This window comes from Ursus maritimus, unplaced genomic scaffold (assembly GCF_017311325.1).
Source record: "Ursus maritimus isolate PB19 unplaced genomic scaffold, ASM1731132v1 scaffold_35, whole genome shotgun sequence".
NCBI lineage: Eukaryota > Metazoa > Chordata > Mammalia > Carnivora > Ursidae > Ursus > Ursus maritimus.
In genome coordinates, this window is record NW_024426119.1 from 19,495,901 (window position 1) to 19,520,686 (window position 24,786).

The following is a 24,786-nucleotide window of genomic DNA, read 5'->3' on the forward strand; positions in this document are numbered from 1 at the left end:
TTCAGAAGTATCGTTTGTTGATGAGTTTAGTTAGATAAAATAACCTATGTTGAAGTTGTCATCTTTTTATTTGTATATAATTTGGCTTTTCCCCTAAAAACTGTCATGATGCATTTCATCTGATCTGAATCTGGAACAAACTTAGGAACCTAAACGACAATGAATATGAAAGTTAGTTCTGCTGGGAGTAGGGCCATTTCCATATGACCAAAATGTAACTCTGAGTTGGAAAATATTTTTTAAATACTCAAAATCAAGTAATTCTGATTTCTATATGCTACTTTGCTATGTTTTGGAGTATGGGAAAAGGATTTAAAAACTTGTCATCCATTTTCAATGTAAAACATCACAGCTAGAAAATAATTATTCTGTCACAGACATTTTAACTGTCATCTTTAATTTTGACCCCCGAGAAAGCAAATGCTATGATCATCTCTTACAGGATAGCTCTCTTAAAAGTTTCTAGATCAATTTGCAGGTGTAATAGGTATATGGCCATAAATATACTGAGAAAAAAAACTTTTAATGTTCTTGATACTGAAGAAATAGTTATATGTACATGCACGAATGTCCAAAAGAATTTCTTCAATTTATCTCAGCTGAAAGCATAACTAAGCAGTTAATTGTTATTCTTTCATGGAAAAGCTGAAACAATGCTTGGGATTTGAATGAGAGTCTAAGACTCATTAAGATATCAGAACTAGGAAAGAAAAGCACTGAGGAAAAGTTCCTGTGCTATAATATTTGCAATGGTGTTTTCTTTCTTAATACTTGATTTGAAAAGTATAAAATACAAAAAAAAAATACAAAGAATAATATAATAAACACTGACTTATGATTTCTTTCTCCAATGTTTTAAAAAATAAGTTACAGAATGTTAACTCATAATACATTGAAAAGTCGGTGGGGGTCTTTTAAGGCTGATTTTCTTTTTTGAATGACAAGAACTATCCTTGGTAATTCATAGCTACCTTTTAAAATTTTCAAGTTGGTTATCCTAATATAATCAGAATTTTTCCTGAAATTATCTGGCACCATTTTGATTTTCAACATATTACTTTTCAAATGTATTATAAATTTAATTGTAAATATATGCTTTCAGTAAATGAATATTCTATCTTGCCTATTAGAGTATAATTAATGGCAGTTAGAAATCACTGCTGAGATATCTGGGAGTTTTAATAAAATTTCTGGGCAGCGTATTAATTTAAGGGAAAGAAGCATCTTCTGGGACCCTCAAGAACTATTAAGACTGACTTATATTAATGAGCTGTCAGCAAGAGGTCAATGAGGTTTCAGCAAGAATCCCTTTTATACTTCTCTAGTGGGAACTAATTTTTTGAGGGGGCGGAAACTGATTTTCCTCTTTTAAAATCTAGTACTAACTTTTGTAATTTTTTTTCAGTGTTTTAAAAAAAATTCCTATAATGTTACCAATATATTTCTCTTAAAATGACGTTTGGTGAATAGAAAAGATTTCACCTTCCACCCTAGACTAACACTGATTATACTCCAAGTCACTTTAGTTTATCTTGCTTCTCTTTGTGCCTTTTACTAAGCTGCAATGCTGGTTTGAATTTTATAAAGATTTTTTTAATCATCCAAAAAATAAAAGGTTAAGTTAATGATTTAGAGTAGAAACCAGCATTCTTATATTAACTCTCTCTCTCAATTCTTTTGAAAACTGAATGATAAATTTGGTACCGGCGTCCAAACTACACTATTGGTATTAACATAAACAAGTTTTTAATTCCTAGTTCTCAGCTTCAATGTTTTATGATTATGTAGGTTTTTGTTTATGTGAGTCTTGTCCCTTATTGTCATGGAAAACCACAAGTTGGCTGGCATTGAGATGCTCTCAACCTTCCTCTGAATTCGGGACTGTAGCCAGCTCAGGATTCCTAGAGAAGTATTCAAACAATTTCTTGAGATATCTATTCCCTATTACCCTTGAAAACGGAAAGAAAAAAAAGTCTCTTGCTTACTCATTCGTTTAAAAAAAAGGATCTCAACTGAGGAATACGTGAAAGCAGAGACAGTTTTACTTACCACATTTTCCTTATCACAGTATGAACTGAAGTCACTTGATACAATTGCAGCATACTGAAGCAGTACTTTATTGATAGTCTAGGGGGAAACGTGAAATGTATCCAGTTAAATGTATCCAGTTATACACACACTAGCCAGCTTAATGCTAATCAGGCAACCTTTTCGTATCTTTTTCAGCTAAGAGAAGGCCTGAGGCAGTGATTAAATCTATAACCTTGCCAAAAGAAGGATCTCAAACTATCATGTTTGGATAACAATTTGTAATATTTCTGAATACATGTGAAAGATATTCCTCATGAATTCCTTAATTCATTCTATTTTAACATAATCCACTCCATCATAAAATTCTCTATTTCTAACCTTACTAAACACTCAGAAGATATATGATTTTGTGGCAAACTCCTCTATGCTTGCGTCTTTACTACCTAATGACCCTAATGCTCTTTTTTCTTCCTCCTCCGAACAACCCACATTTTCTTTAACTCCTTCCTCTTGGTTTCTTTTCTTTTCTTTTTTTTTTTTTTTAAGATCTTATTTATTTATTTGACAGAGAGAGACAGGCAGTGAGAGAGGGAACACAAGCCAGGGGGGTGGGAGAGGAAGAAGCAGGCTCCTAGCGGAGGAGCCTGATGTGGGGCTCGATCCCATAACGCCGGGATCACGCCCTGAGCCGAAGGCAGACACTTAAAGACTGCGCCACCCAGGCGCCCCTCCTCTTGGTTTCTAGTTCCTACATCTCTCTCATCCCTACCACACATACATAAACCATGCCAAAATTCTCTGTGGTGGTCATTTTCTCAACTTTCCACAATGTTCCTAAATACCTCGTACAATTTTAAGTGGTATCAGCATTCCTGTACATGTACCTTAGTAATGAATATTTTCAGTAATTTTCTATAAGGAGCCTTCCTAATATCAAAGACCACCTCTGAAGACTTTTTGTTGTATCACACTACCTCAAAACATTTACCTTCAATTTACTAAATTAGTCATTGGTGCATTATTTTCTAAAAATATTGCCTAATTTTTGCCTTTGTTCTGTCCTCTTCATCCTAATTCTGCATTTTCCTTCTCCATTTAATAACTATTTCTAAGCTGAAGGATGCCCTCTGTTCCACTAATTATGCAAAATAAAGAAAAACTAACACATTTGTTAAATTTTAATTCGGTTACTTAAAAATATATTGATGACTTTGTGTCCTACTAGTTTTACTTACATAGCTTGGATTATCATAAGCCAAATGCAGATACAATTTTCTTGGAAGAGAGAAAGCAACAGTAACTGTAGATAAAGATTATCTCTTTTCACAGAAAAGCAAGGACAAAAAAAACTTCTATTTCCTTTTTTGTGTAACATATTCATCTGAATTTTCTTTGTGGCTCAAATCAATTCAGGAGACACTAAACATCTCTCCTTTGGCTCAACCTCTTAATCAACAAACCTGAATTCACCAAATGTAACTATGAATTGGTCTTATAGACATTTAAGATCACAGTGAAAACTTGAAAGTAGGGATAAAATCAGAAAGAAAACTGGTATTTGTGGAAGTACAAAGTATCGGGGTAATATGCATCAGTAATAGAAAGTTGGCCTTGGAAAACATAAAATCTTATCAAGCAGAGGACCAATAAATCTAGGAAAACAGATGGCTGCTCAGACTGAAGTATCGTCCCAACACAGCTGTTCAAATTTGGCTTCAGATATAATGCTGAAAATTACTTTGGGACTTCCCTAAAAAGTACTAATGCACTCGTACATATGAGCACTACTTTCAACTCACAGGTTCTAATGACAGTGTAAACTCTTAGGAATCATTTCACTATGTGGTAAAAACAAAAACGAAGAAAAGTCTGACTCGAGGAGCTTGTCATCCCTCAGAGAGTCTAACTAGCTCCAGGTAAAGTTTGGAGAGGGGAATCCAGACATTCGTTTCTGATTATTCTCAAGGTATCCCCCATGGCCCAACACTTGACTCTACAAGAAAACCCTAGTCTGCTGAATTCCCACTTGGGGACAACTAACTGACCCTAGGATCTCACATCCACTAACGTACAAATGCCGACGGTTAGCAAGTCAGGATGAGTTGTGGGTAAGGCAAAGAGCTCAGCCATGGGCTATGGTTTAAGGCCTTGTGCCCGTAAGAGTTGTGGGTACACTGGCTATGAGAACATGCATTTCTTTACTAATGTAAAAGGATGCCTGAATGAAAGCACACATGTACATTGTAGGGGCAACTTCGATTTCACTCTAGTTTATTTAACAAAGTAAAGCCATATCAGACATTATTTCTTTAATACCAGTAAGCAGTTACTTGAGACATACCGACCTAAGACACATCTCCTGCTGCCTCATAAGCATCACCTAGGAACTGGAGGAAGTTCAAGTTCCCTGGTCCTATCCCGGGGCTACTGACTCAGCAATTCTGGTGTGTGTTAAGAAGCCTCCAAGGTGCTTCTCATGAAGCTGAAGTTTGAAAACCACAGTCCTAACTAATGCATAGCAGGGTGGAGGTTAACTCTTCAGAGAAGACCTGCCAATGGAAGGGCTACCTAGCAAAGCCTAGAAGAAAGAACCTTTTTCTGAGTATGTGGACCTAGCTAATGATTCCTCTCTGTGCGACTCACGGGCTTCAGAAATGAGGCAGGACAGGGAGAGTGGCAAGAGCCTAACAGAAGCTGTGTGCATCATGTTCTGTAATCAACTATAGTTTATATGAAGAGTGAGTCATGAAATATAGATGATTCTTTATGGATACAGCAAAGGAACTGCCATTCAAAGCGCCTAACAGGTTTATGGTGGTGAACCCAGAGATTTTCTGCATTTAAAAGATCAAGCAGGATGACAAACTATCTCCCATCCTCTACCTGCTCGCGTTAGACTACGGCTCCTAGTGCTAGAGTGGGATAGCTATCAGTTCCTTAGTCCCTATGGTCTCCTGGGCTAATGCCGCACTGTTAGAAGTGGGCTACACCACCAGTAGGTCCCTCTAGGGTATGACTCTTGCAATCAGTAAGATAAGAACCCTGGTTTAGAATCCATCTCTGCAGCCCCCAGTCTATTCATGGGACACTTCGTATTAGAGCAACACATGGAAGGTAAGAAGTGCAGTATCTGTTAAGTGACGTTAGAAACTCACTTCGGTGCATTCCAGCACCGCATTTAAGACGCACAGCATGAGACAGAATCCCCTGCCCCCACCCGCCTAGGTTTGGTCCAGAGGGTAAAAATAAATGTTGAGATTCTGCTCTCCGACTTAGCAATTGATTTGTGATGACACCAGACTGTGAAAGTAGTATGGCTTAGTGGTTAAGAGCATTTCACCCATACCATTTCTAGTTGGGTGCCTTGAGTTATTTAAACTTTCTAAGCTTATTTCATCATTTGAATAATTAGGAAAAATAATAGTACCTATGTCATGGGGTTGTAGTGAAGAATAAGTGAGAAAGTATATGTAAACTGATGAGCACATAGCAATGTTCAATTATCATTACTTTTGAAAATTAGGATTATATTCCCAAAGAACAATAAATAGGTGTGTCTCATTCACCATTGTATCTCCAGTCCCTGACCACTCGATAAAAAAACAGCCAGATTTGTAGCCAGTACTCAATTAATATTTGTTGGTTTGTTTTTAATAATGAAGATACTGTTAACTTCATATCGCTCTTTTTTCATTAAACTACCCATACTTGTCAAGAGCGGCAGTAAAGCCATAGAAATATCCACTACCTACGTGCACTCTTCACCTCTCCTCACAGCTATGAAATGTGAAGCATTTGTTTGGTATATTGAGTCTTACATATGCTTTAGTAAGAACAAATCATCCCTTCAAACCCCACTTTACAATGCCAAATCTTCCGAAATGTCATTAATTATGTCTTTTCTCTGAGAGATGGTTTAAATCAATGTGAGTCCCAGGAAGAGAATATGATTTCAATATTCTGATACAAGGATCCCAATTCCAAGAAGGATACAGTTTTCAAGACCAATGGTCACATCTGATGAAACAAAACCAATTCTAACAGTCTCAAGTTGCTGTGAAATAGCTAATTACATTAACCACAAAGTCCTATTTTCATTTTTATGATTTTTTAAAATCATTCCAACAAAATAGAATTTATCTTTCAATGAAAATTACCAATTTCTGCTTTCCCAGAAAATGAGGGTTTTTTCCTTACATTATTTCCTTGCGATAATAATTGGTAGTATTGAATTTACATGGATTAAGAATATTTTAGGTATTAAAAACATTTTTTTTTTATTGTGCCAATAAAAGCTCACATTTCCTCAGTGACGCATGGAGCCTAGTTCTTTTCTCCTCCCTTCAAAGAAGGCGTTTTCCTGTGTGGATTCTAACATAACCCTCTTTGTAACCTCACACTTCTTTATACTTTCCTCCAGCCCACTTGGTTGTACCTCCAGCGTCTGAACGTGGCTGGGTGCGGCTTCACAGCTGCAGAAAAATCAAAAGGACCAAGGAGGGAAGGGTGGCCTGGAACCCAGCACCATGAGCCCCGGCGCCCCTTTCCTTCTGCTCTCTCTGTGCTTCCACACCTCCACCTTCCATAACCTGCTCCCTGATACTCCGAGGGTGAATTCTAGTTACCTTTGTAATATCGTGCACCATTATAATAGTTACTAAATATATCAACTCTGAGATTATTCAATTCTCCATATGACCCCGCTTCCATGAGTCCCACAGAGTTCCAAGAAAAGCATGTGACACACTTTTTTTCAACAGTGTCCCTAATGACCCCATTTCATTCATTCATTCTCTTGGCAGTCATCCAAAATGCAGCCGCTTGTCAAGAAAAGACTTTTTTTTTTTTTTTTTTAGAATAATTCTCCTGCAGAGCTTGCTTGCAGGTTTCATGACATTGGGAAGTTGAAATCAGCTGCTATCAAGAAAGTCCCCTCTGGAGATGATCAAAATAAATGATTTTAGCTATTATCTTTAAAAGCGAGGGGGAGGTTACTTTTGTCTTCCTAATTAACATATAAAGACTAGACTTCAAAGGTTAACAATACTTGATGGTTACTTGATGCTAAACAAATAATGTAACATGGTTTAGGCTGACAGCCTATGTACCTAAAAGCCTTCATTGGCTCATTTTCTTTTTTAGCCTTTTGATTTTTATTTTTTTTCATTATGGCTCCTTATTTTCTACTAAAGATGTTTAGCCACTTTGCCTGTTCTTCAAGACTCCTTATAAGGAGGACCTAACTGCCCAACCATAATTCCATCAGCTCTCTACTAATCCTATGCTCTCTCTTTTTGGAATCTCTCAGACTGGAACCTGAGTCACAGAATGGTGGAGGGTGACAAAGACTCTCTCCTTGACCAAACTCTGGCCAGGCTACTCTCAGCCCTCTTCTCAACCAGGCCTCAACCTTGGCCTATCAAGACTTGAACAAAACTGGGGTGTGCCTGGGTGGCTCAGTTGGTTCAGCCTCTGCCTTCAGCTCAGGTCATGATCCCTGGGTCCTCGGTGGAGCCCCACATTAGGCTCCCTGCTCAGCGGGGTCTGCTTCTCCCTCTCCCTCTCTCACACTTGTGTTCTCTCTCTCGCAAATAAATAAATCTTAAAATTTTTTTTTAAAAATTAAAAAACACTTGAACAAAACAGTTATAGCTTCTAACAGTTCAGGGCTTCCTTCCTGGAATGATCCCAGATCTCCTTGAAGTGCCTACCTGAGGAAACTAACCAGCGTCTTTATAAGAAAAGCCAATTTGGGCATGCGTAGAAACACCAGGGGAGCATGTACACAGAGGAAGAACCATATGAAAACCCATTAAGAAGGCTGCTATCCCTAAGCCAAGGAGAGAAGCCTGAGGAAAACCAAATCTGCTGAAACCTGGATCTCAGACCTCTAGCCTCCAGAACTCTGAAAACATATTTTTCTGCTTTTTAAGCCACCATTCTATGATATTTAATTATCGCAGTCCTAGAAAATTAATACACCTTAAATATTATACAATTTAAGGGAGTCTTAGCATTTCCTTATTTTTTAACATGTCAAAGGTATACATTTATATTTAAATATTTATATATATATGTCGTGGGTCTTTCAACTTCCGAGATGCCCTGACTATAGCATTAGACTTTGTCATAGGTTTGGTGCTCCCATTATAAGCTATTTTGAGGTCCGAGTTAATGGTTATTCACGGCTACATCTCTCAAAGGGACTAGTAAAGTGTGCAAGCAAGGTAATGAGTAAGCACTTGCTGGATGAACAGCGGAAACCCCTGCCATCATTCAAACCATGGGGCCAGACTCATCCGTAGGGCGGTCAGGCATAGGACCATGCGGGTCATTCCCCTACATTACTGTGTTTGCCATGTCACTACCCTGCTTACAAATCTCCACATGTTCAGTGTTAGCTGGGAGTTTTGGAAGATTAAGTTTAAACTCCATAATCTGGATAGCAGGGCTTTGCAAAGATCTAGGCCCTTCTTCACTTTCCCACTGCTTCTTCCAGCATAGTTGTTTTTTATCGTTGTTTGTTTTTTGCCAAAGAGTTGCTTCTCCTTGCTCTTCACACGTCAAGCTCAGTTTTACCTCTCCTTGTGTTCCTGCTATCCCTGTGGCTTAGAATACTTTTCGAACTATAGCTTTTTAGGCTGAATGAGCTCTGCTTTTCTTGAGAAACCTTTGTCTATTTCAGCTCTCGTTAGTTTTCCTTGTGTTCAGCTAAACTGTGGATCCCTCTATACTTGAGTCCAAATTGTGTCCCTCATCATTCCCTTTTCTAACTAGTTCATGTCATATGGCCTTGATTATTACAGGGAACTTTTTTACGATATGGAGGGCAGGGGGCTACATCTTTTATTTCTTCTATTTCCCTTGGAACTTTTGGTTAAGTAGTAAGTACTTGGGAAGCCTTAGACTCTTAGAGGAGGAAGAGATCTTAAGAGTATGTAATCTGGTTGATCACAATCAGTCTGTCAACTAAGAAAACTACATTTTATAAAAATGAAATGAACTGGGGGCACCAGGATGGCTCATTCGATTGAGTGTCTTCCTTCGGCTCAGGTCATGAACCCACGGTTCCGGAATCGAGTCCTGCATGGGGCTCCTTGATCAGCGGGGAGCCTGCTTCTCCCTCTGCCTGCTGCTCTCCCTGCTTGTGCTTGTGCACTCTCTGACAAATAAATAATAAATAAAATCTTTTAAAAAAATGAACTGTTCAGACTCATACTGTAGTTATTGGCTGATTTGAAACCAGAACTCCATTTTCATGACTCCAAGTCTCATATACTTTTCATTGTAGTATACTGTGTGTGAAGAATACTTGCAATTTAAATATGAAAGGCCAAGGCTTACTTTCAGCTAAAAGGCACTATACCTGAAATAAATAATTTTGCTACTCATAGCAGTCTCTTCAGTTATAAATGACTAAGTCACTAATGTGAATGGCAAATAGATTTTTAAAAAGATTTTATTTATTTATTTGACAGAGAGAGAGAGAGAGCAAGAGAGGGAACATAAGCAGGGGGAGCGGGAAAGAGGGAAGCGGGCTCCCCACTGAGCTGGGAGCCCGATGTGGGGCTCAATCCCAGCACCCTGGGATCATGACCTGGGCCGAAGGCAGATGCTTAACGACTGAGCCACCCAGGCGCCCTGACAAATAGATTTTTAAAGAATGATAAATCCATTTTAAGAAACAAGAAGTGCAGAAAGAAAGTCAGATGACAAACCTGGAAACCAAACTGGTACTAGAATTAGAAATGAAATTGGGGTGCTGGTGTCAGAGAAGACTACAAACAACGACATCTGTCAGGTTCTGTGGAAGAAAATAACAACATGCCGCAATCCCAGAAAAGAAAGGATTCATTCCCTTTCACCTACCTTTGCAAATCTTCTCATTAAATGAGATAACGCTTCAGGATTAGGGCATTCCAGTTTCTTAATAATCTCAAAGCTCTGATTAAGCTGAGCGAAGACATCCACCACAGAACAAGAGAAGAGGGCATGATCAGATGTCTGCGGGAACTGAGGGGAGAGAAGGCAAAATATCCCAATAAGCACATTAGAGGGAGTGTGGGGAGAGGAGAGTCATTTCACATAAATAACTCCATCTCCTATATCATATACCTTCATTTCACATGCCTTCTCTTCTTATTTAATAAAATGCTTACCCATTTCAAAATCATTCATGTCCTTTTCTCGAAAATGTATTAGAACTCTTATCATGGGGCAGGCTGCTATTAATTGGTTTCTCCATTGCTACACTGAGGGACTGGTTCTTTTATTTCTTACTCCCTCCCCATAGATGTGAGGATGGGTTAGAAAGATATTGTGGCTCAACACTTTAAAGTTGTTCCAGAGGGATTTGGAGGATGTCTGCTCCCAATCTTGAAATCCTGGAAAGGTTTCAGGACAAGGAAGTTTTGTATAACCCTACTGAACTTGTAGACTCTGATCGATTGAAGAGGTAAAGGAATCTCGAGCAAAGTCGGGATTGTTTTTTGTTTTTAATTTAAACAATTCCCCGGGGTTCCTATCAGCCCTTTAAAGTTGTGTTTTACATTTATTTTGGTCATTAGAGGATTAAAATAAACCTTAATTAATAACAATGAGCCCAACAATTCCCATTATCTTAAAAGCGAATAGTGTGAATGAATCTTGACAATAAGCAATCTTAAAGTCATTTAAACTCACTCCATCTTTTTTGTCTCTTCCTAGCGCTCCATGAAGGAAGTCCATTGATACATCTTCATTTTCATCCAGCCACTGCATGACAAAAGGCTCAAACCACCTAAAAAAATTAATAATGTGACATACTATAAAAGATATCATTTGCACACAATTAACAGTGAATGCTGCTCTTTTCTTACATGACACTAATTCAGGACCAAAAATTTCTTTTCATTCCCTTTTGTGCAGTTCTGCTTCCTCAGAGAATTTTAGCTTTACTTCATCAAACACATGCCTGCTTATTTACTTTCAATGCCTATCACTTTCTCGGCTCCTCCCACGCTACTTTAGTTCCCCCGATCCCCCCACTACAATTTCCTTCACCATTCAAAATCCCATAAACTGTGGATGGTGTGTGCTGCCCCCCATCATGCCATTGTCTCACTTGTTAGTACTCTGCTGATGGGCTTCCTTCCATCTATACCGACTTGTCTCCTGTACCTGATCCTGGATGCTCGCCTCTGGCTTGTCATGATCTACAAGCCATCTACAGCTGGGTTTTGTGAATGGTCTAAGTTTCAAAGTTCTTTTTTCCATGTGGAGGTACAATTGTATAGCACCATTTACTTAGAAAATCAGCCTTTCCCCCACTGTCTTGAATTGGCATCTGTGGTATAAATTAGGGAACAGCATATATGGGTTTGTCTCCAGACTGATTTGTCCTATTGGTCTCTTTGTCATGCATTAACACCACACTCTTTTAAAAAGTCTTGATAACTGATAATGCAGCCCTCCAGGGTTATGTTTTGTTTTTCTTTTTTCTCCTCCTCTTCAAGTCTGCCTTAACTATTCTTAACCCTTTGCATTTCTATATACATTTTTCGAGTGAAATTTGTCAGGGTGCACAAAAATACCTGCTGGAATTTTACGGGATTGCATTAAACCTCTAAGTCAATGGGAGAAGAATTACTATCTTTACAATAATGCATCTTTTTAGGAACACTGTCTGTTGTATTTTAGTTCATCTTAAATTTCTCTTAGTAACATTTTACAGTGGCCTGAGTAGAGGGCTTGCACATCTTTCATCACCATTTGTTTCTCATGGTTTTAATGTTATTTAAATGGTAAGGTTTATATGTAATTTTCTAATTGCTTGTGGCTTGTGGCTTAAATATAGAAATTTAATTAACTTTAGAGTTATTATATTCACTTTGGAGCCCTACCCAGGGCTGGATCTCATGACCCTGAGATCATGATCTGAGCCAAAATCAAGAGTCAGAACTTAACCTACTGAACAACACAGGAGCCCCTTTTTAAATTCTATTAGTTATCCTATAGTTTCTTTTGGATTTTCTAGATGTATGATTAGGTCATAGACAAATATTGACAGCATCAACATATGCTTTTATAATCATTATACTTTCTACCCCTTTCTTATTGTATTGCATAGGACTTTTAGTACAATGTTTAAAAAAAAAGGTGATGTTATCAGCTATCAGTCTCATTCTTGATTTCAGTAGGAAGCCTTCAAAATTTTATCCATAAGCATAATGTTTAGAGAGGAGATCAAGCTGGCAGAGTAGAAAGACCCTGAGCTACTATCCTCCTACTGACACACCAAAATCTACAATTATGGATGGAACTATCTCATGGAATGAGGTGAAGACTAATAGAACAGATCTTATACAACATGCCCTTATGGCATGTGCCAAAAGGGCAGCGATCTGTTGGAATGTCCTCTGGGGAGAGAAGCCTGGCAGACACCACTTTCTTTTCACTTCCCTCCTGTTTAGTTGGCCAAGCCCTGGTGGGCACCATTTCTGACACTGCATTTACTGTGCTAGCACCAACTGCCCCAACCTAGCACTCCTGCGCACACTCTCTCACCCAATCCCCCTGCCCTGGCCTGGCCCTCCTCACAAGTAGCTTCCATGCTGCCACACATGGCAGGAGACCTCGGCCAGGAGTGGGCCCCCTTCCAACCCCCTGCCCCACCACACATGGTGGTCAGCACTGGGGCTCCAGCAAGCAATGCTGCTTAGGGTTGGGGCATGCCTGTGCGACAGAGCCCCAGTGACAGTTGCAGTCAGACCTCACAGTCAGTCAGACCTCACAGTCAGACACACCAGAAGCCTGACCCACCTTGGGCCATGCAGCTAGTCATGCCAGGACCAACCCTGCACACCAACACCCCTGAAGCAGTCACAGCCTGGTCCCTCAGCCACCCAGGTCAGGGTTAAGCCCCACTCACCTGAATGCCCATAGCAGTTGTAATGGGGCCTAGCAGACAGCTGTGCCAGGGGACAGCCACCCACACAAGCAATTGGGCACCAAAAAACTCAACAACAACCTCTAACCACCACAGGAGGGTGCATACAGCCCACACAAAGGACACCCCTGGGGCACCTGGCAGGTGACCAGGGGAGTTTATGATACTGGGCCCAAAAGCACACCTTCTGCATAAAGCTTCCTTCAAAACCAGGAGAATTTGCTGATCTACTTAATACATAGAAAGAAACACAAAGAGGCATAATGAGGAGACAGAACAATATGTCAAAAAATATGACAGAAAGAACAAGACAAAACCGCCCAAAAAAGAACTAAATTAAGCGAAGATAAGTGACTCACCAGATAAACAGTTCAAAATAATGGTCATAAAGATGCCTACTGAACTCAGGAGAAGGATGGATGAATACTGTGAGAACTTCAACAAGAATAGAAAATATTAAGAAGACCCAATCAGTACTGAAGATTACAATAACTGAAATGAAAACTGTACTACAGAAAATCAACGGAATATTAGATGATGCAGAAGAACGGATCAGCAACTTGGAAGACAGGGTAGTGGAAATCATCCAAACAGAACAGCAAAAAGAAAAAGGAATTAAAAAATGAGGATAGTTGGGGTGCCTGGGTGGCTCAGTTGGTTAAGCATCTGATTCTTTGTTTCAGCTCAGATCATGATCTCAGGGTTGTGAGATCGAGCCCCACATCAGGCTCTGTGCTCAGTTTGGAGTCTGCTTGAGGTTCTCTCTCTACCTCTCCTTTTGTCCCTCCCCCCCTGCTTATAGTCTCTCTCTTTCTCTAAAATCAATCAATCTATCTTTAAAAATAAATAAAAAAATAAGGATAATAAAATAAATATAAGTAAAATAAAAATAAATTTAAAAAATAGGTTTAAGGGCCCTTTAGGACCTCAAGCTTACTAACGTTCATATTATAATGGTCCCAGAAGGAGAAAAGATAGAAAAAGGGACAGAAAACCTATTTGAAGAAATAATGGCTAAAAATATCCCTAACCTAGTGAAGAAAACAAATATCCAAGTCCAGGAATCACACAGGATCTCCAAAAAGATAAATCTAAAGAGGCCCACACCAAGACACATTATAATCCGAGTGTCCACAGTTAAAGAGAGATTCTTCAAGCAGCAAGAGAAAACAATTATTTATGTATAAGTAAATCCCAGTAAGACTATAAGCTGATTTTTCAGCAGAAAATTTACAGGCCAGAAATAGTGGCACAATATAGTCCAAGTGCTAAAAGGAAAAACAATTACAACCAAGAATACTCTACCTGGCAAGATTATCATGCAGAATTGAAGGAAGCACAAGGAGTTTCCCAGACAAGCAAAAGTGAAAGGAACTCATTAATAACAAACTGGCCTTACAAGAAGTGCTAGAGGAACTTCTTTAAACATAAAAGAAAAGGCCATAACTAAACAACAAAAAAATACCAAAAGAAAAAAAACCTCAGTGGTAGAGGCAAATACAGAGTGAAGGTAGTGTTTCAATCATCCACATAGGTAGGATGAAGGTTTAAGACAAGAGTAGAATCATCTAGACCTACAATAATTAGTCAAAGGATACACAAAATAATGACATGTAAAACATGACATCAAAAACAAAAAAATAGGGGAAGAGTAAAAATGTAGTGCTTTTAGAACATGCTGGAACCTAAGCAACTATCAACTTAAAACAGACCGCTATATATGCACAATACAGATATTACATTTGCACTTTGTAGTAACCACAGGCCAAACACCTATAACAGACACACAAAAATTAAAGAGCAAGAAATACAAACGTAACACTAAGGAATGTCACCAAATCACACGAGAGTGAGAGAGAGAGAAAGAAAGAGAGAAAAAACTATAAAAACCATCATAAAATGGTTGGAAAAGAAAACAGTCATAAAATGGCAAGAAGTACATATCTATCAAGGGTTACCTTAAATGTAAATAGATTAAATGCTCCAATCAAAAGATAGAGGGTGGCTAACCAGATTTAAAAAAAAACACACACAAGTTTCTATATATGCTGCCTATGATAGATTCACGTCAGATCTAAAGACACAAACAAACTGAAAGTGAAGGGACAGAAAAATCTATTTCTTGCAAATAGAAACAAAAAGAAAGCTGTGGTAGCAATACTTCTATCAGACAAAACAGACTTGAAAAGAAAGGCTATAACAAGAGACAGAACAGGGCATTCCATTATGACAAAGAGTTCAGTCCAACAAGAGGATATAACACTTGTAAATATCTATGTACCCGACATAGGAGCACCTAAATACATAGAGCAAACGTTACTAGACAAGGGGGAAATTCATGGTAATACAATAATAGTAGGGGACTTGAACACTCCACTTACTACAATGGAATGATCATCCAGGGAGAAAATCAGTAAGGAAACGTTCTCCATGAACAACACAGTAGACCAAACGGATATAATATATACACAACACACCATCCAAAAGCAGAAGAATACACATTCTTTTCAAGTGCACATAGAACCTTTTTCAGGATAGATCACATGTGGGGCCACAAAACACGTCTCAGTAAATTAAAGACTAAAATCATATCAAGCATCTTTTCTGACCATGATGGCATGAAACTAGAAATCAATTACACAAAGAAATTTAGACAAAACACAAACACGTGGAAGCTGAACGACACACTATCATCAACCAGCAAGTTAGTGAAGAAATCAAAGAAGACAAATGAAAATGGAAGTATACAATCCAAAATCTATGGGATGCAGAAAATGCAGTTTTAAAAGTGAGGGAAATAATGATAGGCCTACCTCAAGAGACAAGAAAAATCTCAATAAACCACCTAACCTTACACCTAAAAGAATAGAAGAAAAGAACAAAGACCAGAGTTAGTAGAAGAAAGGAAATTATAAAGATCAGAGCAAAAATAAATAAAACAGAGATTACAAAAACAATAGAAATAATGAAACTAAGAATGGTTCTTTGCAAACATAAACAAAATTGATAAACCTCAAGCTAGACTCAAGAAAAAAAAGAGGCCCAAATAAATAAAATCAGAAATGAAAGAGAAGTTACAACTGATGCCACAGAAATAGAAAAGATCATCAAAACCTATAACTATATGCCAACAAATGGGAAGAAATGGATAAATTCCCAGAAACACATGATCTTCTAAGACTGACTCAAGAAAAAATAGGAAATATGAATGGACCAATTACTAGTAATAAAATTGAATCAGTAATCAAAATACTCCCCAAAGAAGAAAAGCCCAGGACCAGATGGCTTCACTGCCAAATTCTACCAAATATTTAAAGAAGAGTTAATACCTATCCTTCTCAAACTATACCAAAAAATTAAGAAGGAATGCTCCAAACTTATTCTACATTCTCGTTACTCTGGTGCCCAAGTTAGACAAAGACGACATAAAAAAATAAAATTACAGGTCAATATCCCTGATGAACACAGAGGCAAAAATCCTCAACAGAATATTAGCAAACTGAATTTAAAAATACATTAAAAGGATCATACACCGTGATCAAGTAGAATTTATTCCAGAGATGAAAGGATGGTTCGTTATCTGCAAATCAATCAATGTAATACCACATTAGCGACAAGAAAGAATAAAAATCATACAATCATGTCAACAGATGCATAAGAAGCATTTGATAAAATTCAAATCTATTTATGGTAACTCTCAAAAAGTGAGTATACAGGGAACGTGTATCAACATAATAGAGGCCATCTATAACAAATGCATGGCTAACATCATACTTAATGGTAAAAAATTGAAGGCGTTTCCTTTCATATGAGGAACAAGACAAGGATGCCCAGTCTTGCCACTGTTTTTTTCTACACTGTATTGGAAACCCTAGCCACAACAATCAGACCAGAAAAAGAAATCAAAGATATCCAAATTGGAAAAGAAATAAAACTGTCATTATTTGCAGATGATGTACTATATCTAGAAAACATTATAGACTCCACTGAAAAACTATTAAAACTAATGAATTCAGTAAGGTTGACAGATATGAAAGTAATATACATAAATCTCTTTCACTTCTATACACTAATAACGAACTATCAGAGAAAGGAAAAAGCCCATTTACAATTCCATCAAAAAATACTTGGGAATAAATTTAGCCAAGGCGGTTAAAGAACTGAATCTGAAAATAATAATCTGAAAATAATACAATGATAAAAGAAATTGAAGATGACACAAATAACTGGAAATATATACCATGTTTGTGGATCTGAAGAATTAATATTGCTAAAATGTCTATACTACCCAAAGCAATCTACAGATTCAGTGCAACCCATATCAAAATTCCAGTGGTATTTTTGTTTTTTACAGTCTAGAGCAAATAATCCTGAAAATGTATGGAATCACAAAAGACCCCAAATAGCCAAAGCATCTTGAGAAATAAGAACAAAGCTTCAGGCATCACTCTTTCTGATTTCTAACTATACTACAAAGCTGTAATAATCAAAGCAATATGGTACTGGCACATAACACATAGATCAACAGAACAGAATAGAAAGTCTGGAAATAAACCCATCTTTACACATGACGAAGGAGGCAAGAATATACAGTGGGGAAAAGACAGTCTCTTCAATAAATGGTGTTGGGAAAACTGGACAGGTACATGCAAAAGAATAAAACTGGACCACCTTCTTATACCATATACAGAAATAAACTGAAAATATATTAAAGACTTAAATGTAATACATGAAACCTAGAAGAAAACATATGTATGAGCTCTTGGACATCTTAGCAATATTTTTTAAAATCCATCTCCTCAAGCAAGGACAACAAAAGCAAAAATAAGCAACTGGGACTACATCATACCAAAAAGCTTTTGCACAGCAAAGAAAACCACCAACAAACAGAAAGGCAACCTACTGAGTGGAAAAATATTTGCAAATATTTGACATAAGCTGTCAATGTCCAAAACACACACACACACACACACACACACACACACACACACACACACACAAAACCTCACCAAACTCAATATAAATACATCCATTTAAAAAATAGGCAGAGGACCTTAACAGACATTGCTCTAAAGAAGACATACAGATGGCCAACAGACACACAAAAAGATGCTAAGATCACTTATCAGGGAAATGCAAATCAAAAGCACAAGATATGGTCTAACATTTGAAAGAATGACTATATACATATAAATAAGTGTTGGCAAGGATGAAAAGAAAAGGGAATCCTCATGTCCTGTTGGTGGAAATTCAAAATTGTGAAGCCACTATGGAAAAATTTATGGTGGTCCCTCAAAAAATTAAAAACAGAAATATCATATGATCCAGAGATTCCACTTCTGGGAATTTATCTGAGGAAAATGAAAACAGTAATTCAAAAAGACATATACACCATTATGTTCATTACACCATTATTTATAGTAGCCAAGATATGGAAGCAATCTAAGTGTCCATCTTATGATAGAAGAATGGATAAAGATGTGGTACAGATATACAATGGATTATTACTCAGCCAAAAAAAATTAATGCAACCTTGCCATTTGTGACGACGTGAGTGGATTTTATGCTAAGTGAAATAAGTCAGAGAAAGACAGATGCCATATGATTTCACTTACATGTGGAATCTAAAAAAAAAAAACAACCAACCAACCAACCAAACGAAAAAATCATGCAAAACAGAAACAGATTCACTGAGAGAGAGAAAAAACTGGTGGCTGCCAGAGGTGAGGAGAGGGCAGGGATGGGTGAAATAGAGTAAGGGTATTAAGAGGTACAACTTCCAGTTATGAAATAAATAAGACATGGAGATATGATATATAGTATAGGAAATATAATTAATAAAAATATAATTTTGCATGGTGACAGATAGTAGCTAAATGTATGGTATTGATCCATTTATAGTTTGTAAATGTTGAACAATTATGTTGTACCCCTGAAACTAAAGTAATATTGTATACCAACTACATTTAAGTTTAAAAATAGGCACAATGTTTATATAGTTTTTTTTTGAAAGAGTACATCTTTTATTAGATTAAGATAGTTCCCTTCTATTACCTTTTAAGAGATTTTTATAATAAATTGGTACTGTATTTTATTAAGTTATTGTTCTGTGCCTAGAGTAATGACTGTAGGGATTTTCTTTTATTCCTTAAATGTGGTGAATTGTATTCATTGTTTTTAAAATGTTAAACTAATTTTCTATTGAATAAATACCCCTTGCTCATGTTAGTCTTTTTATAAACTATTGGATTCTATTGGCTAATATTTTAGTTTATTTTACTTTTTAAATATATTTTCAGAGAGAAATAGCTCTTTAATTATATATCATATTGTCAATAGGTTTCAGTAGTTGATGACATGCTGGCCTCAAAAAATTATTTGAAAAGTGCTCCTGTCTTATCTGGAACAGTTTGTATAATATTGGTGATATTCTTCTTTAAACAGTTGGAAAAATTCTGTTTGGAGCCATCTGAGCCTGGAGTTTTTGTTGTGACATGATTTTTAACTGTGTATTCAAATTTTAAAAGTTATGATTCAGATTTTATCTTTTTTAATTTTAGCTAGGTAGGTTATATAAAGGAATTGGTACATTTTGTCTAACTTTTAAATGTACTGGCATAAATAATGTTTTATCTTTTTGGATCTTTAGTGATGTCCTTTTCAGGTAACAATAGCTTGTGACATCTGTTTTTCCTTTTTTTTTTTTTTTTCTCCCATTGGCCTTGCTAAGTCTTTTTTTATTTTTATCATGTCTTTCAAGTTTGTTCAACTTTTGGCTTTGCAATTTCTTCTATTTTAAAATTTATTTTTGTTCCAGGTCATATTGATCATTTTTTCCCTCTACTTTCTTTTGACTTAATTTGTTTTTTAAACTAGTCTTATACTATTGATTTTATACCTTTCTCTCTATAGGATTAGAAGCTACACCCTTTCTTCTATTTCCTGTTTTAGCTGCAATCATACGTTTCAACATGCCATATTTTATTATCACTTAGTTCAAAATATTTTGTAATTTACACTGATTTCTTTTTTACTCAGGTTTTAGAGAGTTCTGCTTAATTTGCCTATCTGGTCATTTTCTAGTTACCTTCTTGGAGTTGATATCTGGCTTAATTCCACAGCAGTCCAAGACTATACAGTATTTATTTCAATCTTTTAAAATCCATTAGACCTGCTCTATGGTTCAGCAAATAGTCTATTTTGGTAAATGTACCATGTGCATGTGATAACAATGTGTGTTTTGTCATTGTTGGTCAAATTGTAAATAGGTGTGTGTGTGTATAAACAATTCTCATGAAAAATTGTGGAAACTCTAGGTGACCAGATACTGATAGATAAATATCTTTAAGTGTGTTATTCATGTTGTTGGAACTTCTGTATGTTAACTGACTTTTTTTGTCTGATTCTTCAGGTGCTCAAAGAAGTGTAATCTCCAAGTAGAATTCTTGAGTTACTGATTTTTCCTTTTCATTCTGACAATTTTTGCTTTATATATTTTGTCGACATGTTATGAGATACATTTACAACTGATACACCTTTTTGAATTGCTTCTTTAATCATGAAATATTTCTCTCTCAAAATTGTTTTATTATTATATTTATTTTGAAGTCTATTTTGTTTAATATTAGTATAGCTGTGAAAATTTTATCTCAATTATTGTTTTCATCCTTTTACTTAACCTTTCTAGATGCTTATGTTTTACATGAATAAATTATAAGCAAGATAGTCTGGGATTAACTATTTTATCTGTAGGACAGTATTTGTTGACTAGAGTATTAATCCATTTTTGTTTAATATTTATGCTTAAATTTCTGATAAATTTAAATAAAAAAAAAAAAAAGAATATCACCAATATTATACAAACGGTTCCAGATAAGACAGGAGCACTTTTTAAATCATTTTTTGAGGCCAGCATATCTTCAACTACTGAAACCTACTGAGAATATGATATATAGTTAAAGAACTTCCCCCATCCTCCTAAATTTCCTGCCTGCTCTTTATTTTTTGCATTCTCCTTTCCTACCGTTAGGTATGTTTGTTTCACTCTCCCTTCATCCTATTGTTTTATGGATGCATAGTACTTATGGGGGTACACTATAAATTATAACACCCATCCATGACATATTAGAGGATTTTTAAATTGAGTATTTTACACTTTCTAAACAGTTTGAGGATCTTATAATCTTATAACATATTAACTCCATTTATTGCTTTTCTATCTTTTTATGCTACTGTTGTCTTGTACTTTAATTCTATGTATATTTTCTTCCACAGATTTTTTTATTTTAAATAGTTCATGTATTTTTAAGTGTCCTTCTTTGCTTACCTTTTCTAATGCTTTTTATTATTTACTGTATTACCGCATTTTTATCTTCAGTCATTTTCTTTCTACCTGAAAAGTATGGCTTATATATTTTGATGAAGGTCTGCTGGAAATGGGTTCTTTTAGCTTCTCAGTTATATAATATACTTGTTTTCACCTTGTTTTGAAAGGACATTTTTGATGCTTATAGAATTCTAAATTATTAGTTGTTTTCTTTTAGCACTTACAAGATATCACTGCCGTGTATTCTGGTTTCAGTCCCTCCTATTGAACAATCATCCAAGAGTGTTATTACCTTCCTTGACTCCAGTAAATGGGAAGATTTTTTTTTTTTCCTTTTCTGGTTTAAGCAATTTTCTATGATGTAATGACAGGTAGTTTTCCTTGCATTTAAATATCCTGCCCAGGATTTATAGACATCCTTGAGCTCTACGTAGCTCCATGTTTTTCATCCATTTTGCAAAATACACACCTAGTATCTTACCAAATGTTGCTCTGGTACTATTCCTTGTCTCTTCTCCTTTCCTGGGACTCAATTCTTTGCACATTAGAGCTTTACAATTTGTCCCATATATCCCTTGTTTGATTCTTTCTTCTACATTTTGCTCTTTTTTGTTTGTTTGTTTCTCCCTCTGTTTTCATATGGATATTTTTTCCAAATTTGTCTTCCATTTCTTTTATTCCCTCTTCTGATATGTATAATCTGCTATTTAAGCCCATTTATTACATTCCTAATTTCATCCTTTTTCAGTTCTGTAGTTTTTATTCTTATAAATCCTATTTTTCTGTTGAAATTTTCTCACATTTTGAAGTTTAGATCAAAGTCTATGTCTGATATGCCTAATATCTATTTTTCTCTTGGATTTTACTCATTTGGTCTTGTTGCCTGACAGTCTCTAATTTTTTTGTTGAGTATTATACATTGTCTATGAAAAAATGTCGAACCTTTGATTGGTCATTTCCACTAGAGAAAATCTAAATTTTTCCTTGTATTTGCAGGGAGATGGTCATAAAGTAGACAGCGCTGAGTTTGAGGCTGGGCTATTTCTAGCTCTTATTTCTAGCGCAGAGCCCTCAGGGATCTCACCTGAAAATCTGGGAAGTCTTGTTTATTAAGAAGTGTTCACCTCTAATTCCACAGCAGTGGAATCTAATTTTTGTCTCCCCAGCATTGTGAAGATGCTGAAGTGTCTACTTAAGTTTTAATCTCTCAGTGCCTGCTTTCTATACTTACTTATTTTTGTCTCAGTCTCTGCACATGGGTAGATTAAGAATCAGAAAATACCTCAGGGAGAAAGCTATACTCAAGGTGCACGTGCTTACTCTTCTGTGGTTTGCATTTCTCTAGGACTTTGGTCCTATAAGTCCAAGCAGCCTTCATAGTACTGAACACCAACGTTTATTTCTCTACCCCACGGACATTGCTACAAGCGAGGCTACTGTTCTCTGTTTGGTCACAATGACCTGAATCACAAATTGGCAAATGCATGGGAGCAGGGAGGATGGAGGAAAAAAATTGCAGCAAATACAGTTAGGATTCACCTCAATGCATTTCTCTTTTCTCAGGGACCATAGTTTCTCAATTCCTCATTGCCTTGATTGCTCTCTGATGCTGTTTAATTTTATTCAGCTGTTATACTGGTGTTTGGCGGACATGTCAGTCTGATTTTAGTTAGTGTAGTTTAGTTATTCTAGACAGAGTGAAAGCAGAAGTCTCCGGCTAACAGCATCTTTCTTTACTTCCCTATTCCAAGTCACTATGACCAGCTGCTTAGGCACATATGCTTCTTCTTTAATTCCTCCCTATTTCTTTTATCCTCATATGTATTAGTTGACAAATTATGTAAATTCTATCTTGAAATCTCTTTCCCACACATACTCATCCTTTACATTCTTACTACAATCACTCTAATGTGTACAAACTTTTAACTTTCCCAGTATCCCACTGAAACTTATAAACTTCTATGAGAAAAGTCATATTAAAGGGAAGTTCTAATCTCACCATTACATTACTCGCTATCTTCTAAATCTCTTTCCCGTTGCCCATTCTCTGCCTCGTCCAATGCCTATAATGCCTCAGGAACGTGGGGCAAGCTTCACAGTATTTATTTATAATAATCCGGTCCAAAACTACGTTTCCTACCTACCTCATTTTGTAAACATACCCTATACCCCACTGTAATGACACTTCCCATGGACCATAGCCCATAGATTCCTACTTCCATAATAATGCCCATAACTTTCCTTTCGATCTAAATGCCTTTCTTGCCATAAACTGGCCAAATTTTCAAAGTCTACATCGATGCTACTCCATTCATAAAGATTATGTAAGGTCCTCCAAATAGGGTGACGTCTCTCTTCTGGGAGAACGCACTGTACTTTGCTTGTGTTCCTTGAATTAGTACTTAGTTAATTTTGCCTTACTGTATCATGAGTTTCGTACTTATCAGTAGCTCATCAAGTACAAGCTTCTTTCAGGGTGAGGTCTTTATCTCACTCACTACTGTCCTATAGCACTTGGCACGGTGCCGGTATATGGACGCCCCTCCTCAACAGAATGAAACAGAATTCAGCAAAATGTCAGATGCAGAGTATTACACGCGCTTGGAAATGTATTTGATGCAGGCATGTTTATGAAAATGTTACCTGTTTAATAACTTGTATTTAGAAATATAAATTTCTAAGATATTTTTTGTTTAAATGGAAGGAAAAGTCTGATTATGAAGCTCAGTATACAAATACCCTATTTTCCCAATAAAATCTGAGTTTGAGCACTTTCACAGAAAATAACCTCATCATGTGAGCCATATCCTGTTTTGTATTTCTTTTTCTTTGAGTTGAATATCCGAGTAAGGCATAGTTGAAAAATATAACACAATTCAATTAAATGTGGCCCCAAAGAATTGCAAGTCATTTAATATTAATTTTATAATAGAAATGGCTGCATTCAAGCAAAGACTATGAGAAGAGATTTTAAGGCTGCATAATTCAGGTATGATTTTTACAGGACTATGAATTGAGAACTTGGGGGTGAAAATCAGTACTTACAAGGAGTATTCAGGAACGGCATCCTTGAAGGCAGGAAGTTCTCGCACATACTCATTATAAAACCATTTCACTTTGAAATGCAAATTCATATAATCGGTGCTCTTGCATAACCGCTGCTTCTCATGTTCTGTAACAGATAAAATCAAACATTTAATAAAGTTTGGTTTGCCAACAATGCTGCTGTATTCCAATCTACTTTTATTAGTAGTACGTTAAAAAGGAAGAGAATAGTGTATTTGAGGTAAAAGCAAAAGGAATTGTTAAAGACAGACCTGAAATTTTACAAAATCTAAAGAGTACCATAGATCCTATGTAGAAAAGATCAAGTAGTAATGAGTGGTAACGTGAATGTCTTAATGTGCCTTCCTGAAAAAGATGAGAATTCTGATGTAAAGAGTGATAACATACCAAAAATCTTCTGTTTATTTGCAAGCTTTCATATTTTGACCACTAGCCT

General features: G+C 36.4%; 1 protein-coding gene across 2 annotated transcripts in view; it reads right to left on the reverse strand.

Moving 5' to 3' along the window:
- Positions 1–24,786, reverse strand: part of UNC13C (unc-13 homolog C) — a 538,361-nt gene that overhangs the window by 102,834 nt on the left and 410,741 nt on the right. For both annotated transcript variants that reach the window (XM_008705990.2, XM_040620622.1), the window contains 4 exons: positions 24,330–24,456; positions 10,714–10,810; positions 9,901–10,044; positions 2,050–2,127 (listed from right to left, as the gene is read on the reverse strand). In XM_008705990.2, the coding sequence (XP_008704212.2) occupies positions 2,050–2,127; positions 9,901–10,044; positions 10,714–10,810; positions 24,330–24,456 (446 nt within the window). The remainder of the gene's footprint in view (positions 1–2,049; positions 2,128–9,900; positions 10,045–10,713; positions 10,811–24,329; positions 24,457–24,786) is intronic.